At 47.2% G+C, this 19,295-nt stretch overlaps 1 protein-coding gene across 1 annotated transcript in view; it reads left to right on the top strand.

Moving 5' to 3' along the window:
- SMOC2 (SPARC related modular calcium binding 2) overlaps window positions 1-19,295 on the top strand; it is a 225,114-nt gene that overhangs the window by 139,484 nt on the left and 66,335 nt on the right. The window contains exon 8 of the mRNA XM_050787103.1: window positions 15,021-15,207. Coding sequence (XP_050643060.1) covers window positions 15,021-15,207 — 187 coding nt within the window. The remainder of the gene's footprint in view (window positions 1-15,020; window positions 15,208-19,295) is intronic.

Consider the following 19,295-nt stretch of genomic DNA (forward strand, 5'->3'; position numbering starts at 1 on the left):
TGTTTCTTTGTTTTCTTTTGAGACAGGTTCTCACTCTGTCACCCAGGCTGGAGTGCAGTGGCGCAATCACGACTCACTGCAGCCTCGACAACCCAGGCTCAAGTGATCCTCCCACCTCAGCCTCCTGAGTAGCTGGGACTGCAGGCACAAATCACCACATTTTTTTTTAATTTGTCATAGTGATGAGGTCTTAGTATGTTGCCCAGGCTGGTCTCAAATTCCTGGGCTTAAGTGATCCTCCTACCTCAGCCTCCCAAAGTGTGGGCAAGCCACGATGCCTGGCTTAAAACACCATTTTAATGCATAATTTTAAAACACAATGTTAATGCTCTGTTGTTATGAGGATTAAAGGAGAGCACGCAGAGCACCTACAGTGCATGTAAATGTGATGGCAAGCATCTTGTATTTAATAAGTAAAAGTGAGTTTTCAAGCATTCCTTGGGAATTAAAGTATGCAGTATGTGTGTTGGTGAGTTAGGCTTTTCCATCTTTTACTGTCATGTAGATATCTTATTGTTCTAGTCATCAGTGAATGCCTGTCATAGGCACAGCCTTAGCATCTGAATCCCCCTTCGTTTTTATACCAAAAGTAAACATATGAGGAATTTTATTCCAACAGAAGTATAAGTTTCAAGGTCTCCTTCCCCCCCCAGCCCCAGCCCCACCCCCACACCTAGTCTGCCCTGTCTAGCAAATCAAATACTAAAGGGGCACTTTTTAAATTTTATATTTTACTTTCTTTGATCATCTTATTTAAATGTTGTATAATTAAAAAGAGAACCACAAAATTTCCATGACTGGTGAAGATAACACATGTAAAAATGAAGTAAAATCAATTCTAAAAAAAAAAAGAAAAGAAAACCCCCATGGGGACATCTGTGACAGGTGGAAATGTGTGCCTGGCGTGGATATTATCTGGAAACTTGTTAGACAAGAGGACGCAGGAGCTTTGCCCAGACCCACTGGCCAGGGACCTGCAGCCAAGCGCCTGCCACCTGCAGCTTCAGAAGCCCCCGGACGGGTCTGACACTGACGTATGAGAGTCGCTGCCCTAGTCACATTCCTGGTGGGCACATTTCTTGCTGTCACTGAGTTTTGGGCAATGCAATCATTGCACAGTTATTTACAGATGAATATCAATCATTACCTATTAATAGTTACCAGGAGTCTGAAATTCACTTTTGATAAGAAAGGGAGAACAATTACTGATGTCGGATGTACCTGTGGACACACAAGCTCAAGCTAATACTTAGACAGGATGGGTGATGTGAATGATTCCACTGAAAAGCCGCAGACCTGCTTGGGACCCCACTGCCTCCCTGCAGCCCCTCCCCTCCCTTCCTCATTGACCGGGGCTGTGTGCAGGTGTCTGTCCCACACATGGGGCCTGCACTCAGCCGCCTTCACCGCTGGCTTCAGCGTCTCCTTCAGCCTCAGCTCTGAAGTCTCCTCTGTGCAGAGGCCTTCTCTGACCCCCCTTTCCGAGGTGTCCTGCCCCACTGTCCCCCAAATCATCAGCATTAGCTTGTCTGCTTGCTTCGTGGAGTTCTTCTGAGATTATCTGGGTCATCTGCCCGTTTCCTGGTTTCTTCATTCCATCTCAAGCTCCAGGCTGGAGACTTTCTCTGTCAACACAGCACCAGGTTCCAGGCACAGAGCAGGAGCTAAACCCATGGTTATTGTTGTAGGGATCCCATGGATTGGTTTTGGGGGTAACTTCTCTATGTCACAGCTCTGCAGTCTCAGGCTGAATCTGTGGTTATTGTTGAAGGGATCCCGTGGATTGGTTTTGGGGGTAACTTCTTTATATCACAGCCCTGGAGTCTCAGGCTGAATCTGTGGTTATTGTTGTAGGGATCCCATGGATTGGTTGTGGGGGTAACTTCTCTATGTCACAGCTCTGCAGTCTCAGGCTGAATCTGTGGTTATTGTTGTAGGGATGTCATGGATTGGTTGTGGGGGTAACTTCTCTATGTCACAGCTCTGCAGTCTCAGGCTGAATCTGTGGTTATTGTTGTAGGGATGTCATGGATTGGTTATGGGGGTAACTTCTCTATGTCACAGCTCTGCAGTCTCAGGCTGAATCTGTGGTTATTGTTGTAGGGATGTCATGGATTGGTTTTGGGGGTAACTTCTCTATGTCACAGCTCTGCAGTCTCAGGCTGAATCTGTGGTTATTGTTGAAGGGATCCCGTGGATTGGTTTTGGGGGTAACTTCTTTATGTCACAGCCCTGGAGTCTCAGGCTGAATCTGTGGTTATTGTTGTAGGGATCCCATGGATTGGTTGTGGGGGTAACTTCTTTATGTCACAGCCCTGGAGTCTCAGGCGATCCTGCTAACAGCAAGGATAGCCGGAGATGTGTGAGACTGTTACTAGCTGTCCCCACTTTGTTGTGAATGGGTGAGTGGGTGTGTGAACACTGAGCCTTCCTCAGTCCCGAGGGTCCCCGGACAGCTCACGGACTCTTGGGGGCACCGCTGGGCAGGAGAGGATTAAAGGTAGCAAAGGAGGCCGAGGGAGTGGCAGTGCCCGAAATGCAGGGTGGGACGGGGCAGAGCTGGAGAGAGTGAGCAGGAAACCAGACATGTGACTGGAACACAGCCACCTCCGCCACCGAGAGGCGCAGGCTCCCACCACCTAGGAGGAGTGTGTCACGAAGTGTTTCCACCGGTTTGGAGCACACCCGACCTGCCGGGAACCCAGAGCTTAGTAACATTCAGAAGACTCGGCTCAAACGAACCGACACACACAGGGAAGACCCAGGGACCACGGGTCTTCCCTGACAGTGGCCTTGCCCCTCCTGGTTTTTATCTTTCTTGAACCTACTTTTTTCACATAGACACTGTGGCGTCCTCTCACCCCTGCCCCCCACAATCTCCACCTCCTTCAGGACTCTCGCCAGCCCCGTCCAGGCTCCAGCCTCCATCACCTTTGCAGAGGCTGCCCAGTTGCAGCTGAAGTCAGTGATTCTGAACCGTTTTGAACAGGAGGAGCCATGCTACTTACTTAAGAAAAGTTACCGTTGGTTGCTTTTTCTCAATTCAAAAGTAATTCATGCTAGCCATAGAAAATTCGAAAAATACAGGTGGAAGGAAGAAACCTGAAGAATCTGCATCCAGGCGGAGCAGCTGAGGTGGAGTCACTGCCAGTGTGGACTGAGGAGTCCGTGCCTGGCTCAGCCTTGCCCTGCCTCACCCCTTCCCCGCTCCACTGGGCTCAGCCCTGCCCTGCCTCACCCCTTCCCCACTCCCCTGGGCTCAGCCCTGCCCTGCCTCACCCCTTCTTCGCTCCACTGGGCTCAGTCCTGCCCTGTTCCGCCCCACCCCTTCCCCGCTCCACTGGGCTCAGCCCTGCCCTACCTCACCCCTCCAATGGCTGTTGTATCGGAAGCTGTTCCTTCACAGCAGATAAACACACAATGTCTGTGTATTGGGTGTTTACTTCTCAGGCATCTGCTGGCCTGCAGGCTTTGCTGGGGATTCCAGCCTGCAGGGGTCTGGGTCTGCCCCCCGTCTCTCATCTTCCTTGCACTTATCAGTAAACTGGAGGTGTTCTTCTCATGGCAGCAGTGGAGGCACACAAAAGCCAGGCCTCACACACAAGCAAATGGGACACAAGAGCCAGGCCTCACACACAAGTAAATTTGGAGCCCCCTCGCCTGTTGCTCCCCAATCTCCTGCTGGCCATGTTAAGTTCACAGGCTCCGCGCAAAGTCCCAGGGAGGGAAGAGCACCCAGCCCCTCTATGGGAGGGCTGCAGAGACCCTGGCGATACAGAGAGAGTGGCCAGTACTGCTGTCTGTTCTTCCTGGAATAAGGACGTCATTGTCCTGAGTGGGACAAGCGGAAGAAGGGAGGAAGGCAGAGGAGGGCGGAGGAGGGCGGGGGCCCTGCAGCCACTCCGTCAGGGGTGAGGCTGTACACCGACGAGGAAACCAAGCATTTCCAATACTTCCAGGCTGTGGGTGCCACAGTCATCAGGACTTGGCAGAGGCCATCAGAGGTAAACAAACTCTAGTGCCTGCACGTCAGAGCAGCGCAGCAGCAGGCCAGCAAAAAGTGGGGAGCCGGGCCGGCCAATAGTAACAAGACTTGGGGCAGGCCGAGGAAATGGAAGCAGGTGATTAAGAAGCTCACCAAGGAAGCTGAGACGAGAGAGAGAACCACAGATGGCTGTGCAGGGTTGCAGGTGTTACAGTCGGCTGGACGTGAAGACCTCCTGTGAGGCAGTTGCTCCTGTGGACTGGACTCACACCGGTAGGAATCCGAGTTCTTCCGACATGGGACCTAAACTGAATTGAGACGTTCTGGTGGGTTTATTCACACTTTCTAATGAAAACCTCCTCTTGCCAATAAAGTCAGCACTTCAAGGCCCACAAGTGTTCTTATAAACAAAACGAAACTTGCATAGATAAAGCCAAACTTGGCCAGAGTTGGGAATGCTCAACTCCTGTGGTTTAAATCACATTAGTGGTAAGAGGTCCCTGTTTAATCGAGTGTACACTAGTGGAACACCAGGTCCTCTTAAGAAAAGAAAAGAAAAAGCGTTCATTAAATGCAATTTTCTGGGAAGTGGACTATGTGCTTTTGCCTATCATTGAGTCTGAGATACTATTCATTTTTAAGACATACCAAACAGGCAAAAAATATGTTGCCAATTAAAATGTGAGCAGTATTTTCTCATCTCTTAGAATTCCTCTTTTATGCTTACTAGGAGCACATTTTAAGGCTTATTTAGGCATGGATGTTGTTTATGGAGAGCATCTATGGAGAGCGAGATGCACAGATGGCGGTGCACAGGGGAGGAGTTTTACCCAGTTCTGGTACCCAGGAAACCTGTGCACCTGTCAAGTTAGACAGCACTTCTGTCTCGGGACAGCCCCCCAGAGCCACTTCCCAGTCGATGCCCCCTCACTCTTGAAAGCAACTGCTCTTTTGATTCCAATCTCCATACATTACTTAAAAACAAACAAAACAAAAACAAAAACAAACAAAAACAAAAAGGTATCCCTCCGTTGCCCAGGCTGGAGTGCAGTGGTGTGATCACGGCTCACTGCAGCCTTGACGGCTCCAGTGATCCTCCTGTCTCAGCCTCCAGAGTAGCTGGAACTACATCTACCAGATGCCACCGTGCACGCCTAATTTTTCTATTTTTTGGGTCATGGGATTTTGCCATGTTGCCGGGGCTGGTCTTGAACTTATGGACTCAAATGATCCTCCTGCCTCAGCCTCCCAAAGTGCTGGGATTAGAGGTGTGAGCTGCTGCGCCCAGCCTACATTACTTTTGTCTGTTCTAGAGTTTCATGTAAATGGAATCCAGCATAAGTACCCCTTTGTTCCTGTCTTTTTTCGATCCGGTGATGGTTTTGAGCTTCATTCTCACTGCATGCGTTGCCCATTCATTCTCTGCAATTTACATGCATGATTGTAGACTGTGTACGGACACCACAGCCTGTTCTGCATTTCCCAATCAATGGATATTTTGTGTTTTTCTCTTTAGGTTGGGGCTGCTACAAATAAACATACCAGGTACTCGTCATTGTACTAGTCATTCGTGAGTGCGTGTTTTCATTACGCTGGGGGTAAATACCTACGAGTAGGTTTCCAGAGTAGCCCCAGCATTTCACACTCTGTGGCTTACATTTTTGTTTTCTTCATGGTCTCTTTTGGTCAGTGTCCGTTCTAAATTTTAATGAAGTCCACTTTTTTTTTTCTTTTGTGCTTCGTGCTTTCTGCATTTGCCTTAGAGATCTTTGTCTAACCCAATATCTCAATAATAGTCTCCATATTTTCTTTTAGGGTCTTTATATTTTTAGGTTTTATGTTTAGATCTCTAATTTATCTCAAATAAATTTGTGTGTGGGTGGTGAGTTAGGCTTTTCCATCTTTAATTGTCATGTAGCTATCTCATTGTTCTAGAACTATTTGTTGAGAAGGCTTTCCCTTCTTACTGAATTGTTTTAGTGCCTCATCAAATATCAATTGAACATATACATATATTTACATACATTTCAAAAGTATATACTTTTTTATTTAATTATAAACTTTATAAACTTATAAACTTTTTATTATTTTCCACTCATCTACTTAGCTATCCTTTTCCCACTAACATCTGGTCTAGATTACTGGCTTTATAATGATTTTTCAAGTATAGTAATATTAGTCCCCCAACACTGTTCTTTCAGAAGAAAGCTTTGAATATGTTTTTTTCGCATTTTCCTATACATTTTAGAACCATAACGTCAGTTTCTATTATAAAACTTCCTAGGATTTTGATACAATTATGTGGGATCCACTAATCAAACTGGGGGGAATTAAAGTATTTCTGAGTCTGCTCATCCATTAACATGGCACATCTCTTTATTTATTGAGGTGTTCTGATTTTTTCAGCAATGCTTTTAGTTTTCCATGTATTGTACATCTTTGATAAAATTATTTCTATGCACTTTTATGTTTTTGATATTATAGCAGATGACTTTTTAAAAAATTTTCCAATTATTCATTAGCAGTATATAAAAAAAGTTTTTGTAGATTGACCTTGTATCTTGGGACTTTGTCATCTTCACTTGTTAATTTTAGCAGCTTTTTCTTTGTAAATATAAAAAAGTAGTGAGATTATTACTAATCTAAAAGTGAAAGTGGTCAGTCTTTTGTCATTAAATATGATGTTAGCTGTAGACTCTTTAAAGTATGCTCTTTATCAGACAGAGAAGGCTTTTCTCTACACCTAGTCTACCGAGAGTTTTGCTATTTGATTAATGAAGTACTTAATAAAAATGAGCAGCTAAATTTACTTGTCTAAAGACTGATAGTTTTGCTACAGCTGAAAACATTTGCATTTAGGGTATAATGCTATTGCAATGTCTAAAAGAATTGTTGGTTATGATTTGTAGTATTTTAAATAGTCCCTTCAATTTTGCAAAATGCTTTATCTTTCTTTCTAAATACACTCATATATTCTTCCACTAGCTCCTCCTGCCCACCTTGTGAGGCAATTAGACAGGTTTGATACTGTTGTGAACCCAAAGTATCTGAGACAGGTCTCAGTCAATTTAGAAAGTTTATTTTGGCCGGGCGCAGTGGCTCACGCCTGTAATCCCAGCACTTTGGGAGGCCGAGGTGGGTGGATCATGAGGTCAGGAGATGGAGACCATCTGGCTAACACAGTGAAACCCCATCTCTACTAAAAGTACAAAAAATTAGCCAGGTGTGGTAGTGGGCGCCTGTAGTCCCAGCTACTCAGGAGGCTGAGGCAGGAGAATGGCGTGAACCCAGGAGAATGGCGTGAACCCAGGAGGAGGAGCTTGCAGTGAGTTGAGATCGCACCACTGCACTCCAGCCTGGGCGACAGAGCGAGACTCTGTCTCAAAATAAGAAAAAATAAAAAAAATAAAAGAAAGAAAGTTTATTTTGCCAAGGGTGTGGATGTGCCCATGACATGGCCTCGGGAGGCCCTAATGACACGTGCCCAAGGTAGTCGGGCACAGTTGGTTTCATACATGAGACATCAAATCGGTATGTGTAAGAGGTACATTGGTTCAGTCCAGAAAGGCAGGACAACTTCTTAAGTAGATATGAGACAAATGGTTGCATTCTTTTGAGTCTCTGATGAGCCTTCCACTGAATATACAACGTACATCTGAGAGGAGGATAGAGAAACAGTCACTTCTGCCTTAGTCTGGCTCAGTGAAGCAATAGGGTGGAGGAAGCCGTCAGATCTGCACCTGTCTCAGGTGGGCTGCAGAGGGATGACTGAGTTCTGTCTGTCCTTGGTTCACGGGAATTTCCTGCAGGCAAACGGTGAGGGAGGTCTGTAGCTTTTTTACCTTTGTAGCCCTCTTATTCAGGAATAAACTGAGAGGCAGGTTTGCCGAACACAGTTCCTGGCTTGACTTCCCTTTGCTTTCATGACTTTGGGGTCCTGAGATTTCCTTTCCTTTCACACCGTCTTAGTCTGTTTGGACTGCCATGACAAAATCCCTTCCACTGGGTGGCTTATAAACAACAGAAATTCATTCCTCACAGCTCTGGAGGCTGGAAGTCCAAGATCCAGGCACTGGCAGATTTGGTGGTGGGGTGAGGGCTGGGGGTGATTCATGTTCTGGTTCGTAAACGGTGTCCTCTTGTTTCCTCATATGGTGAAAGGAACAAACGAGATCCCTGGAGCCCCCCGACCTTATTTTTTATTTATTTATTTATTTTTTTGAGACAAAGTCTCACTCTGTCACCCAGGCTGGAATGCAGTGGCGTGATCGCGGCTCACTGCAACCTCTGCCTCCCGGGTTCAAGCAATTCTCCTGTCTTGGCCTCCCGAGTAGCTGGGACTACAGGTGCACGCCACCACACCTGGCTAATTTTTGTATTTTTACTAGAGACAGGGTTTCACCATATTTGTCAGGCTTATCTCGAACTCCTGACCTCAGGTGATCCACCCGCCTTGGCCTCCAAAGTGCTAGGACTTCAGGCGTGAGCCACTGCACCCAGCGGGAGCCCCTTTTCTAAAGGCTCATCTCATCCCAGCTGGAGCCTCTTTTCTAAAGGCTCATCTCATTCCTGAGGGCTCCAAGGCCGCACCTCCAAATGCCATCAGCTTGGGAGAAAAGATTTCAACACAGGAATTTTGAGGGGTCACAAACATTTGACCAGTGCAGATTCTGTGTAACAAGTGACTCCCAGCATTTACATTACAGGATTGGAGCTGAGTGGCCAGGCTGGGGCTGAACTGAGACAACCTATTTCTTCTCCTCTTGTTTTATTTTCTCCATTTCGCACTGTGCAACCTGCCATATTTTTGGAATGACTACTACAGACTTTTAAATACAAACTCTTTGACTTTGAACATTAAATTTGCTTAACATAGAAGTAAATACTGGCTGGGTGTGGTGGCTCATGCCTGTAATCTCAGAACTTTGGGAGGTCAAGGGTGGATCACTTGAGGCCAGGAGTTCGAGACCAGCCTGACCAACATGGTGAAACCTCTTCTCTACTAAAAAATACAAAAAATTAGCTGGGCGTGGTGGTGTGTCCCTGCAATCTCAGCTACTCTGAAGACTGAAGCAGGAGGATCACTTGAACCCGGGAGGTGGAAGTTGCAGTGAGCCGAGATCATGCCACTGCACTCCAGCCTGTGGACTTCGTCTCAAAAAAAAAAAAAAAAAAAAAAAGGAGTAAATAAGAAGATGGGAGTAACAGAAAACAACACCCACCAACCTAAACTAGAAGTGAATTAATGTCACTATGATGTTCATTTCTTTAATAGTTAAGGCCCATTGGGGTAATGTGTAGGCACAATTTCAATACTTGTAATAATTCCTGAAGAACTCTTAAGGTGTTGGCTGCTACTAAATAACAATGTTATATGCTTTTCTTTAAAAACAAGGTATGTCTGGGACAGCATCATATTCCCAGAGCAGACTGGATGTGGAGAAAAGGGATTCAGAGTCCCTTGACAATAACAGCAGTGACATCCAGTCAACCACGCAGCCGCCAGCAATGGGCTCAACAGCCCAAAACAAAACAGCAGCAGAGCTGTGTGGCACACTCAGGGCCAGGGGAGGCATCCAGGCCAGTGCACGGATAGCTCAGGGGGACATGGAAAAGCTGGAACTGGGCAGAGGCAGCCTGCGGGTTCTGTCTCTGTGGCATTAGTTTAGGGGCAGCCGGCCTGGTTATGGTCAGGTGTGGCATTAGTTTAGGGGCAGCCGGCCTGGTGGTGGTCAGGTGTGGCATTAGTTTAGGGGCAGCCGGCCTGGTGGTGGTCAGGTGTGGCATTAGTTTAGGGGCAGCCGGCCTGGTGGTGATCAGATGTGGCATTAGTTTAGGGGCAGCTGGCCTGGTGGTGGTCAGGTATGGCATTAGTTCAGGGGCAGCTGGCCTGGTGGTGGTCAGGTGTGGCATTAGTTCAGGGGCAGCCGGCCTGGTGGTGGTCAAATTGACACTTTCAAGTACTTCTGGTTTTCAAGAGCTTCACGGGATCCTGTGCTTGCTGGAAGTTGAGCAATAACTCTCCAAATGTTAATGCAAAACTCTTAAGGGTGTGAGCTTGCCAAAAAACGTACATCTGCAGCATGCGATTTCTTGAAATATGGCCAAATATGGAGATTTCATTTTTAGAATGGATGTGATTTGTTCTTGCTTCCTATAAAAATGTTTCAGACATCGTCATATTGAATCAAGTAGACTTCATTTAATGAGGTAATTATGTAAGTTTTTTTTAATGTTCATAAATGTCTGGCAGCCGCTTATTATCATCTAAAAACTCCGCTTGGTTGTCAGATTATTTGAACAAACTGTCAGACACATTATAAGTCACAAGCATCTAATGCTAGTTTGGGAAATGAACTCATATTTTTTTAATAGACCTTCTACCAACTTTACAAAGGTAGCTTTCTACAAATTAAAAAAAAAGTTGTTACATGGTTATAAAACTTAAAATTTATAGAAGTAATTTGGAATGGGAATCATGTCTATAAAACCTAAAATTTATAGAAGTGAAATTGAAATCATATTTCTATAAAAGTTAGAGTTTATAGAAGTAAATTGGAATTGAAATTGTGTTTCTCTAAAACAACATTTATAGAAGTAAATTGGAATTGGAATCATGTTTCTAGCCTAATATTTAATGAGACAATATGGAGGAAGACTGTCTCCAATGTGCTAATTACTTTTCGGGAGTGTGTTCAGGATGAGGCCCACAGGTCTGCAGGCCAGGGATCTGAGCCTCAGACAGCAGTCAGGGCAGGGAGCACACAGGCAATGCTGGTGGAACTAGAAAAGCACAAACCACGCAATAGAACTAGCTATGAAAGAGAGCACCATGCAATCACATTTATACTACAGAATTATTACAGAACTTATACTGCAGAATTAATACATTTCCTTATGGGTTCTGAGTACCAACGGGGTGTCACTGACTGTGGCAACAGCAGAAACCTTCAGATTGAGGCAAAGTCAAAGCTTTGAGTGAGAATGAACTTAATACACTAAATTTAAAAATGTTGTAATTTGGGAGAATAATAAATTATACATATTCTATGTTGTTCATATAATATATAATTAATATAATAATACTATAAGTAATATATATTATATATATGTATGTGTGTGTGCGTTAAAAGTCAGCCTCTTGAATGCCTTCATGTCGGAATTGCTTCTATTTGTGTTTTTTTCTTTCAGATTATTTTTTCTTTATACATTAACTCCTCAAAATTTATTATGTGAGAAAATGATGTAGTTAAGGGCCTTCTGAATAGGAAAAAAAAGTGACATATTTTCATCTAATATATTAAAATGGAATATTGCAATAGGGACTTTGTAAGCATTATTACTTTTTTTTTCTGAATTATTTCCAGAATTTCTAGCTTTATTTTTCTCTATCCATGGTCATTTTTGGAAGCTTAGCCTACTCCATCTAGAATCAACCATAACTTAATAGTAATATGATTAGTTGAAAACTTTAACTTTGGTTCCCCGTCCCCACTTAACAGAGCCAAGTGTCTCCACATTCCCACCTCGGTGTAATGCACCCCGTGGTCCTGTGTGGTCCCGCCGGTGACTCCACCACGATCCTGGAAACAGCCTCTCCTTCCCTATTTCCCTGTCTCTACCCTTGCCATCCTGCTTCTCTCAGTCTTCAGATTCACTCAGTTCCCTTTTTCCTGCACCGTTAATGCTTCCCAAGGCCTCAAGGGCATTTTTCTAGAGGATCGCTGAGCTCCTCCTCCTTGGGCTCCTTCCTGCAGTCACTGCCCCCTGCGCCTCCCAGGACAGAAATCTCCTGTGCTGTCGTGACACAGGACCTGTCCTGTGCGCATTCACCCCTCCTGCCTCCCTCTACCGGCGCGATTAAGTCCTTTATAGAATAAGGACTTGTTTCCTGCCAGAGAGAACCACCCCAGTCAGCTCTGCCTGCAGAACGCTGCATTCTGGGATGTCCCGGGGGGAGGTGACAGTCACACGTGGAAATTACGTTCTGTGGCCTTCTCTTCCCAAGGGCCGTCATCGGTTTGTTTAAAGATCTTCTGCCTCCGTTGTGGCCCTTACTAAAAGAAAATGGAATTGCATTTCTCCAGTGAGTTTGAAGTTCCCTCATGGAGCCAGGTTTATCAGATAAAACTGCATGGGTTAACAGCCTTCATCAACCACGATGTTTATATAAACAAACACGAGGTTTCTTCTGACTCTGCTCTAATAGCTTTGATATTTTATATCATGCTCATCAAATTTTAAGAGGTTGACTTAATCCATCTTATTTTGCTTATGATAAGCTTTCAAATATCACATAAAATCCTCAAGAGAGACGTTTCAGGAATTTTCGAGAATGATTTCTATAGCTGCAGCATGTCCCTGGATAGAGCGCAGAAAGTTGTCTCGTGTCTGGATCATCACACCATAAATTCTGTGCACTAATAAAATTTCTGAAGAAGCGCCACGGCAGTGCTGAGTTTCCAGGGTGCTGCTGGAGGGGCATGAACAGGCGTCATGTGAACACCGCGGTGCTGAGTTTCCAGGGTGCTGCTGGAGAGGCACGAACAGGCGTCACGTGAACACGGTGGTGCTGAGTTTCCAGGGTGCTGCTGGAGAGGCACGAACAGGCGTCACGTGAACACGGTGGTGCTGAGTCTTCCAGGGTGCTGCTGGAGAGGCATGACCAGGCGCCTCGTGAACACGGCGGTGCTGAGTTTCCAGGGTGCTGCTGGAGAGGCACGAACAGGTGTCACGTGAACACAGCAGTGCTGAGTTTCCAGGGTGCTGCTGGAGAGGCGGTTCCCGCCATCCTCAGCGGCTGCTCTCTGGAGATGCAGTTCCATTGAGTGATGCACCATGTGCTCTGAGGATTTCTGCAAAGCAACAACCTCCAGAAACATTTAGCGCAACCCCTGCTGTTCTCAGTTTCTTCCATGACCTAAAATAACTTACTGAGCAATTCAGAGAGAAATGCAAATCATTGTCCTTTTTTTTTCTTACCAGTTTCCTTGTTATCGTTGGGGCAAAAGCCTCTTTACTATAACCCAGAGGTGGGTTTTATTGATTCACCTGTGCATTTGCTGAGCAAAACCTGGAGCCCACAAAAAAGTACAGAACTTATAAGACAGAATCATGAAACTTCAGTCATTGACAGATTTCTTTCTGCTTCTTCTCTTGTTCATTAAACGGATTTTGAGCACCTATTGTGAGATTTGAATGACCCGTGAGTTCTGAGCTTATTCAAAAAAATGTTGATCTGAGCAGACACGATGACTTCACTTTAATGTTTATCATCCTCTCTTTCAAGTGTCTGAATACAGCGTATGAGATCACCAGGGGAGAGTGATTGTTAGTCACTTTGGAATAGAACTATAGGGGAGAGTCCAAAAGGTAACATTTGTTTTTACGTTCTTGCAGTGAAGACACAAAACGTATATGCTTTTACAAAATCTAATAGTAACATTTGGTAATATAGTCAGTAATGGACTAATCATAAAATTATGTATCTGATTATCCTCAGATGTTAAACAGAGTTGCTAGATATGCTAAAATCAGGGTGGTTTCCATTAATACCATCACAATTATTTATTATCTCAAAAGAAATGTATTGAGTGCCTGTTATAAGCCAGGCATCCTTTTAGCATTGGAAAAATAAAGCAATAGCTGACATTTGTGGAACTGTGTCAATATGACACAATGCACCTATAATCGCTTTTAATCCCCAGAACAATCCTTCATGCTGGGCTGTGATATGGACTCACCACACCAGCTTTGGCGGTGCTGAGCAGCTCTTATCAGCTTCCTAATGTGTCCCACCTGTCTGATATCCCCTTTAGGGTCATAAAAGCCCTATAAACTGTACACTGTAGCTAATCAGCTTCAAAGCAGTCTTAAAGCACCATTTGTGGAAAATCACTTCCAGTAGGAGAGATTCGTGACGTCCCAGCCCGAGTTCCCTTCAGGCTGAGCAGAGGGGCTGCCCCTGCCGCTCCACCTGCGTGTTCCTGCTGCAGCCACCAATAGGTCACATGGGCTTTCATTCCTAGATGCTACTGCTCTCACCCTAGTGAGGGCCAGTCAGGAAGGGGTTGCCAGCACGCACTCATTCTCAGGTATTCCTGGCTTAACTATTTCGGGCAGAAGATGGATGTCAGACATACATACCTAAACACAAGGAGAAACTGAGTTTATTAACCAAGAGAGACCACCCTTTGCACATGGCAATGTGAGGTCCTAGAATTTTTGTCATTGTTTTATTTGCATGTGAGTGAGTTCAGTATTCATGTAGCACAATGCCTGGTTCACAGGCTGAGTATGAATACCTCTCATTATTATTCTTTACCAGTTTTCAGTAACAAAGCTTGGTTTGGAAATAGTGCAGTGGAAATTTCCACGATCTGGGGCTGAACAACTTTTAGATAGCCTGCACCTGCTCTGCTTAGTCCTAAGTCAGACCTTGGGGAGGCCCCAGGTGAGAGAGTGGATTTTCTTCCAAGTCATCCTCTCGTTTGGGGCTTGGGGGGGGGGCGATGAACCGCATGTTGAGAATGAGGGCAGAGGGATCACACAGGGAGCCTCGGAGTCTAAACACGACCTCGCCCTGGGGCCCGCTTTGAGGAGTCTCCAGCCTCAGTGACAGGTGGCTCAGAGCAGGGAGCAGAGAAGAGTTCCAGCCACAGGGCTGGTTCTGCCTGGTCACATTCAGGAGTCCTGCGGGCGTCAGAACTGCTCGTGGATCCCCTCTCCCAGGCGACTGCCCATGCTGACTTGTGAGCTGTGCTGCCTGTTGAGCAGGAATGTCCATCGCTGTGGGGATGCTGTTGACAGTTCCGGGATCACAGCAGCACGCCAGGCTGCGGGAATTGGAGCTGCTTGAGCTTCCCCATGAGCTTCTGCCTCTCCCGCTGTGCCCCCCACGCTGGCAGGCCCTCCTGCCCCCGGGGTGAAGGAGGACCACACCGTTCTTGGCAGTTCTCTGTGGCCTCCCAGGAGCTCTGCATGTGGGACGACGTCCCTGGATCCTGCTCACCTTTTGCCTCCTTCTTCCCCGCAGTGTCATCCTGTGACCAAGAGCACCAGTCTGCCCTGGAGGAAGCCAAGCAGCCCAAGAACGACAACGTGGTGATCCCTGAGTGTGCGCACGGCGGCCTCTACAAGCCAGTGCAGTGCCACCCCTCCACGGGGTACTGCTGGTGCGTCCTGGTGGACACCGGGCGCCCCATTCCCGGCACATCCACAAGGTAAATAGGCCGCACCCATCTCCATGACCATGGGAGGCTTTGGGGCGTGGAAGCCAGGAAAACAGAACCCTCACATCCCCGACGTGCATACACACACACTCACTCACACACACACTCACACACACTCACACACACACTCACACTCACACACGCACACTCACACACTCCCCCATACACACACACACTCTCACACACACACTCTCACACACACTCACGCACACTCACACACTACCCCCATACACACACACTCACACACACCCACACTCACACATGCACACTCACACACGCACACTCACACGGACACACACACTCCCCCCCACACACACCCCCCACACTCACACACTCCCCCCATACACAAACACACACACTCACACCCACTCATACAATCCCCCCACCCACACATGCACATGCACACTCACACACTCCCCCCCCACACACACACACTCACACTCACACCCACACTCATACAATCCCCCAAACACCCACACTCACATGCACACTCACACAGTCCCCCCCACACACACACACACTCACACCCACGCTCATACAATCCCCCACCCAAACACGCACATGCACACTCACTCCCCACACACACACACACCAACACTCACACACACACACTCATACAATCCCCCAAACACTCACACACATGCACACGTGCACGCACACTGCCCCCACACCCACACTCACACACACACCCACACACTCATACAACCCCAAACACGCACACTCTCACACACACACGCTCACACTCACACACTCCCCCCCCCCCCACACACACTCTCACACACACTCCCCCCACACACCCATACAATCCCCCAAACACCCACACTCACACACACTCATGCCCCCACACACACACACTTCCCCCACACACACTCCCCCCCACACACACTCATACAATCCCCCAAACACCCACACTCACACACACACTCATGCCCACACACACACTTCCCCCCCCACACACTCATACACACACTCGCATACTCCCCACACACACACTCTCACACACACACACTCACGTCCACACTCATACAATCCCCAAACACCCACACTCACACATGCACACACACACTCCCCCACCCCCACACACACTCACCCACACTCCCCCCACACACTCGTACAATCCCCAAAACACCCACACTCACACATTCATACCCACACACAGCTTCCCTCCATACACTCGCCCCACACACACTCATACCCACACTCACATACTCCTCCCACACCCACACACACTCACACACACACTCTCACACACACACCCACACTCATACAATTGCTCAAACACCCACACTCATACACACACTCACACATACACCCACACTCATACAATCCCCCAAACACCAACACTCACACACACACACACACTCCCCCCACACATACAATCCCCCAAACACCCACACTCTCTCACACACACACTCATACCCACACTCACACACTTCGTCCCCACACACACACTCCCCCCACACTCATACACACACACTCATACCCACACTCACATACTCCCCACACTCTCACACACACACACACACAGTCTCACAAACTCACACCCACTCATACAATCCCCCAAACACCCACACTCACACACTAATACCCACACTCATACAATCTCCCAAACACCCACACTCACACTCACATACACTCCCCCCCATACACTCAATCCCCCAAACACCCACACGCACACACCCACACTCATAATCCCCCAAACATGCACACTCACACACTCACACACACTCATACCCACACCCACACACTTCCCCCCACACTCACACGCACACTCCCCCCACACTCATACACACACTCATACCCACACACATACTCCCCCACACCCATACTCACACACACTCTCATACACACTCACACCCACACTAACTCCCCCAACACACCCCCACACTCACACATATGCCCATTTGCACACTTCTCCCACACACACTGTCATGCACACTCACCCACACTCACACACTTCCCCCACACACCCACACTCACACACACACTCTCCCCACACACTCGCACAGTCTCTCCATCAGCTGTGGGTGTTGCACCTCCTCACCTGGGTGGTCTGGGGCTCCAAGTCTCATTCACCCAGCACAGGGCGATCCTCTGCTCTTGCGGCATGAGGTGCCTATAAAAACCAGTGGCTGGGCCTGGCGCGGTGGCTCACGCCTGTAATCCCAGAACCGTGAGAGGCCGGGGCAGGTGGATTGCCTGAGGTCAAGAGTTCGAGACCAGCCTGGACAACATAGTGAAACTCCCATCACTAGTAAAAATACAAAACATTAGCCGGGCGTGGTGGCAAATGCCTGTAGTCCCAGCTACTCGGGAGGCTGAGGCAGGAGAATTGCTTGAACCCGGGAGGCGGAGCTTGCAGTGAGCTGAGATCCGCCATTGCACTCCAGCCTGGGCGACAGAGCGAAATTCCGCTTCAGCTGTTGGAGGAAACCGTTTCTTTCATGGCCTCCAAAACCGCCCGAGTGGCAGCTGGAGAGCAGCAGGGCCTTCGCCTTCACAGGCAGCCCCACTCCTCTGCCCCACTCAGAATCTGAAAAGTGGCTCTGGGGCCCAGTGCCAGGGTGGAAACGTGGACAGCATCAAATACCAGTGGCAACTTCCTTCTGCTCCTGGTTTTGGCAAAGGGAGCTCAGCATTTCATAAGCTGAAAGAACCGATTGTCGAAGATGGGTTTTTATGGTGCCTGGAATTTATCACTTTTAGAAAAAGTGAGACTGTGCTAAAGACAAGGGCAATGAAAGTTATTCGAGGGTCTGCAATACAAAAATAACTTGTTCACTCGAGTTTTGTGTGAGTTGGAGCAACGTGAGGGATTTCACTGTAGCACCCGAAGAACAAGAGCTGTGTGTTCATGGAAATTGTATAACCGTGAGTAGAAATGGTTTTGCAGCTTTTTGTAACATGAATTTGACTTTGATTTTTCCTAGATTTGTATAAAAATAGTCTTAAAATCTATGAAAATACTATCTCTTAAATGTTATCAAATGTAGCCACTGATGTCACCTCTAATGCTTAGGCATGAGCATTTGGATGCTTCCTAAACTATTTTCCAAATTTGTCCTCAAGTGTCACCAGTAGATGTTTGTGGGGGAAACGGTGTAATTTCCAGGGGCTCAAGGGGACTAATGCCTCTTTCACCAAGATTGGGTCCACCTATCACCGTCTGGCCCGGTGGGAGTCCTGCTTTGGGGAGTGTGATGACGCCGGGGTGTGAGTGCCGCCCCTTGCTAGCCAGCACTCCACTGTCCGGTCGCCCCGGCTGACCGTCTGCTCTTGACACCCCACTCAGCCGACACTGCACAGGGGTGCTGAGGCCAGCGGCTGAGGCTTGGCTTCTGCGGGGCTGATATGAGAGATTGGTTCAAACCCACGTGCTCTGCAGGACCTGAAGAGAATGTAAACCCGTGTGCTCTACGGGGCTTGAAGAGAACATAAACCTTTTCAAGGTTTTGGTATGAGAATTATATAATAATTCCTATATTATTTTCCAAATTTGTCATCAAGTGTCACCAGTAGACATTTGTAGGGGAAACTGGTTTCCAGGGGCTCATGCTGACTAATGCCTGTTTCACCAAGATTTTTTTAGTTTCTGTGCCTGGGTGTACAGGAGTACTGTTGTTTGAGAAACCTTTCTGGGAAGCAATGTTTCTGCGTCTCTTAGAGCTCTGGCTGGTTTACTGTGCATATAAGTTGGGGCAGCCCCAGCCCCCAGTGAGGCCCCTCTAACAGAGGTGGAGACCGCTGGCAGATGCTGTTTTACACACGCCAACGAAAATCTTTAAGCTGTCAAACCCAGAGCTCCTCAAACTGGCTCTGAAATTATGAGATCAGCGTTTATAACATTGTCCCTGAAGAACCTGCCAACGTCCAATATTGTGATAGGCTAGGAACACAATAACCCCTCTCTTCCCGTCCATCGATGCTGGTTTCATTCCGCCTGGACTTCATCCTGCTTTCACGGTAGAAAGAAAAGTCTCTGGCTGTCCCATTCCCTATTTCTGCCTACAGAAGGGGGCAGCTCCGTCTTCTTGGAGTTTCAGAAAGAACTTGAAATTAAACAAATGGAGACAACTCCT

This window comes from Macaca thibetana, chromosome 4 (assembly GCF_024542745.1).
Source record: "Macaca thibetana thibetana isolate TM-01 chromosome 4, ASM2454274v1, whole genome shotgun sequence".
Taxonomy (NCBI): Eukaryota; Metazoa; Chordata; class Mammalia; order Primates; family Cercopithecidae; genus Macaca; species Macaca thibetana.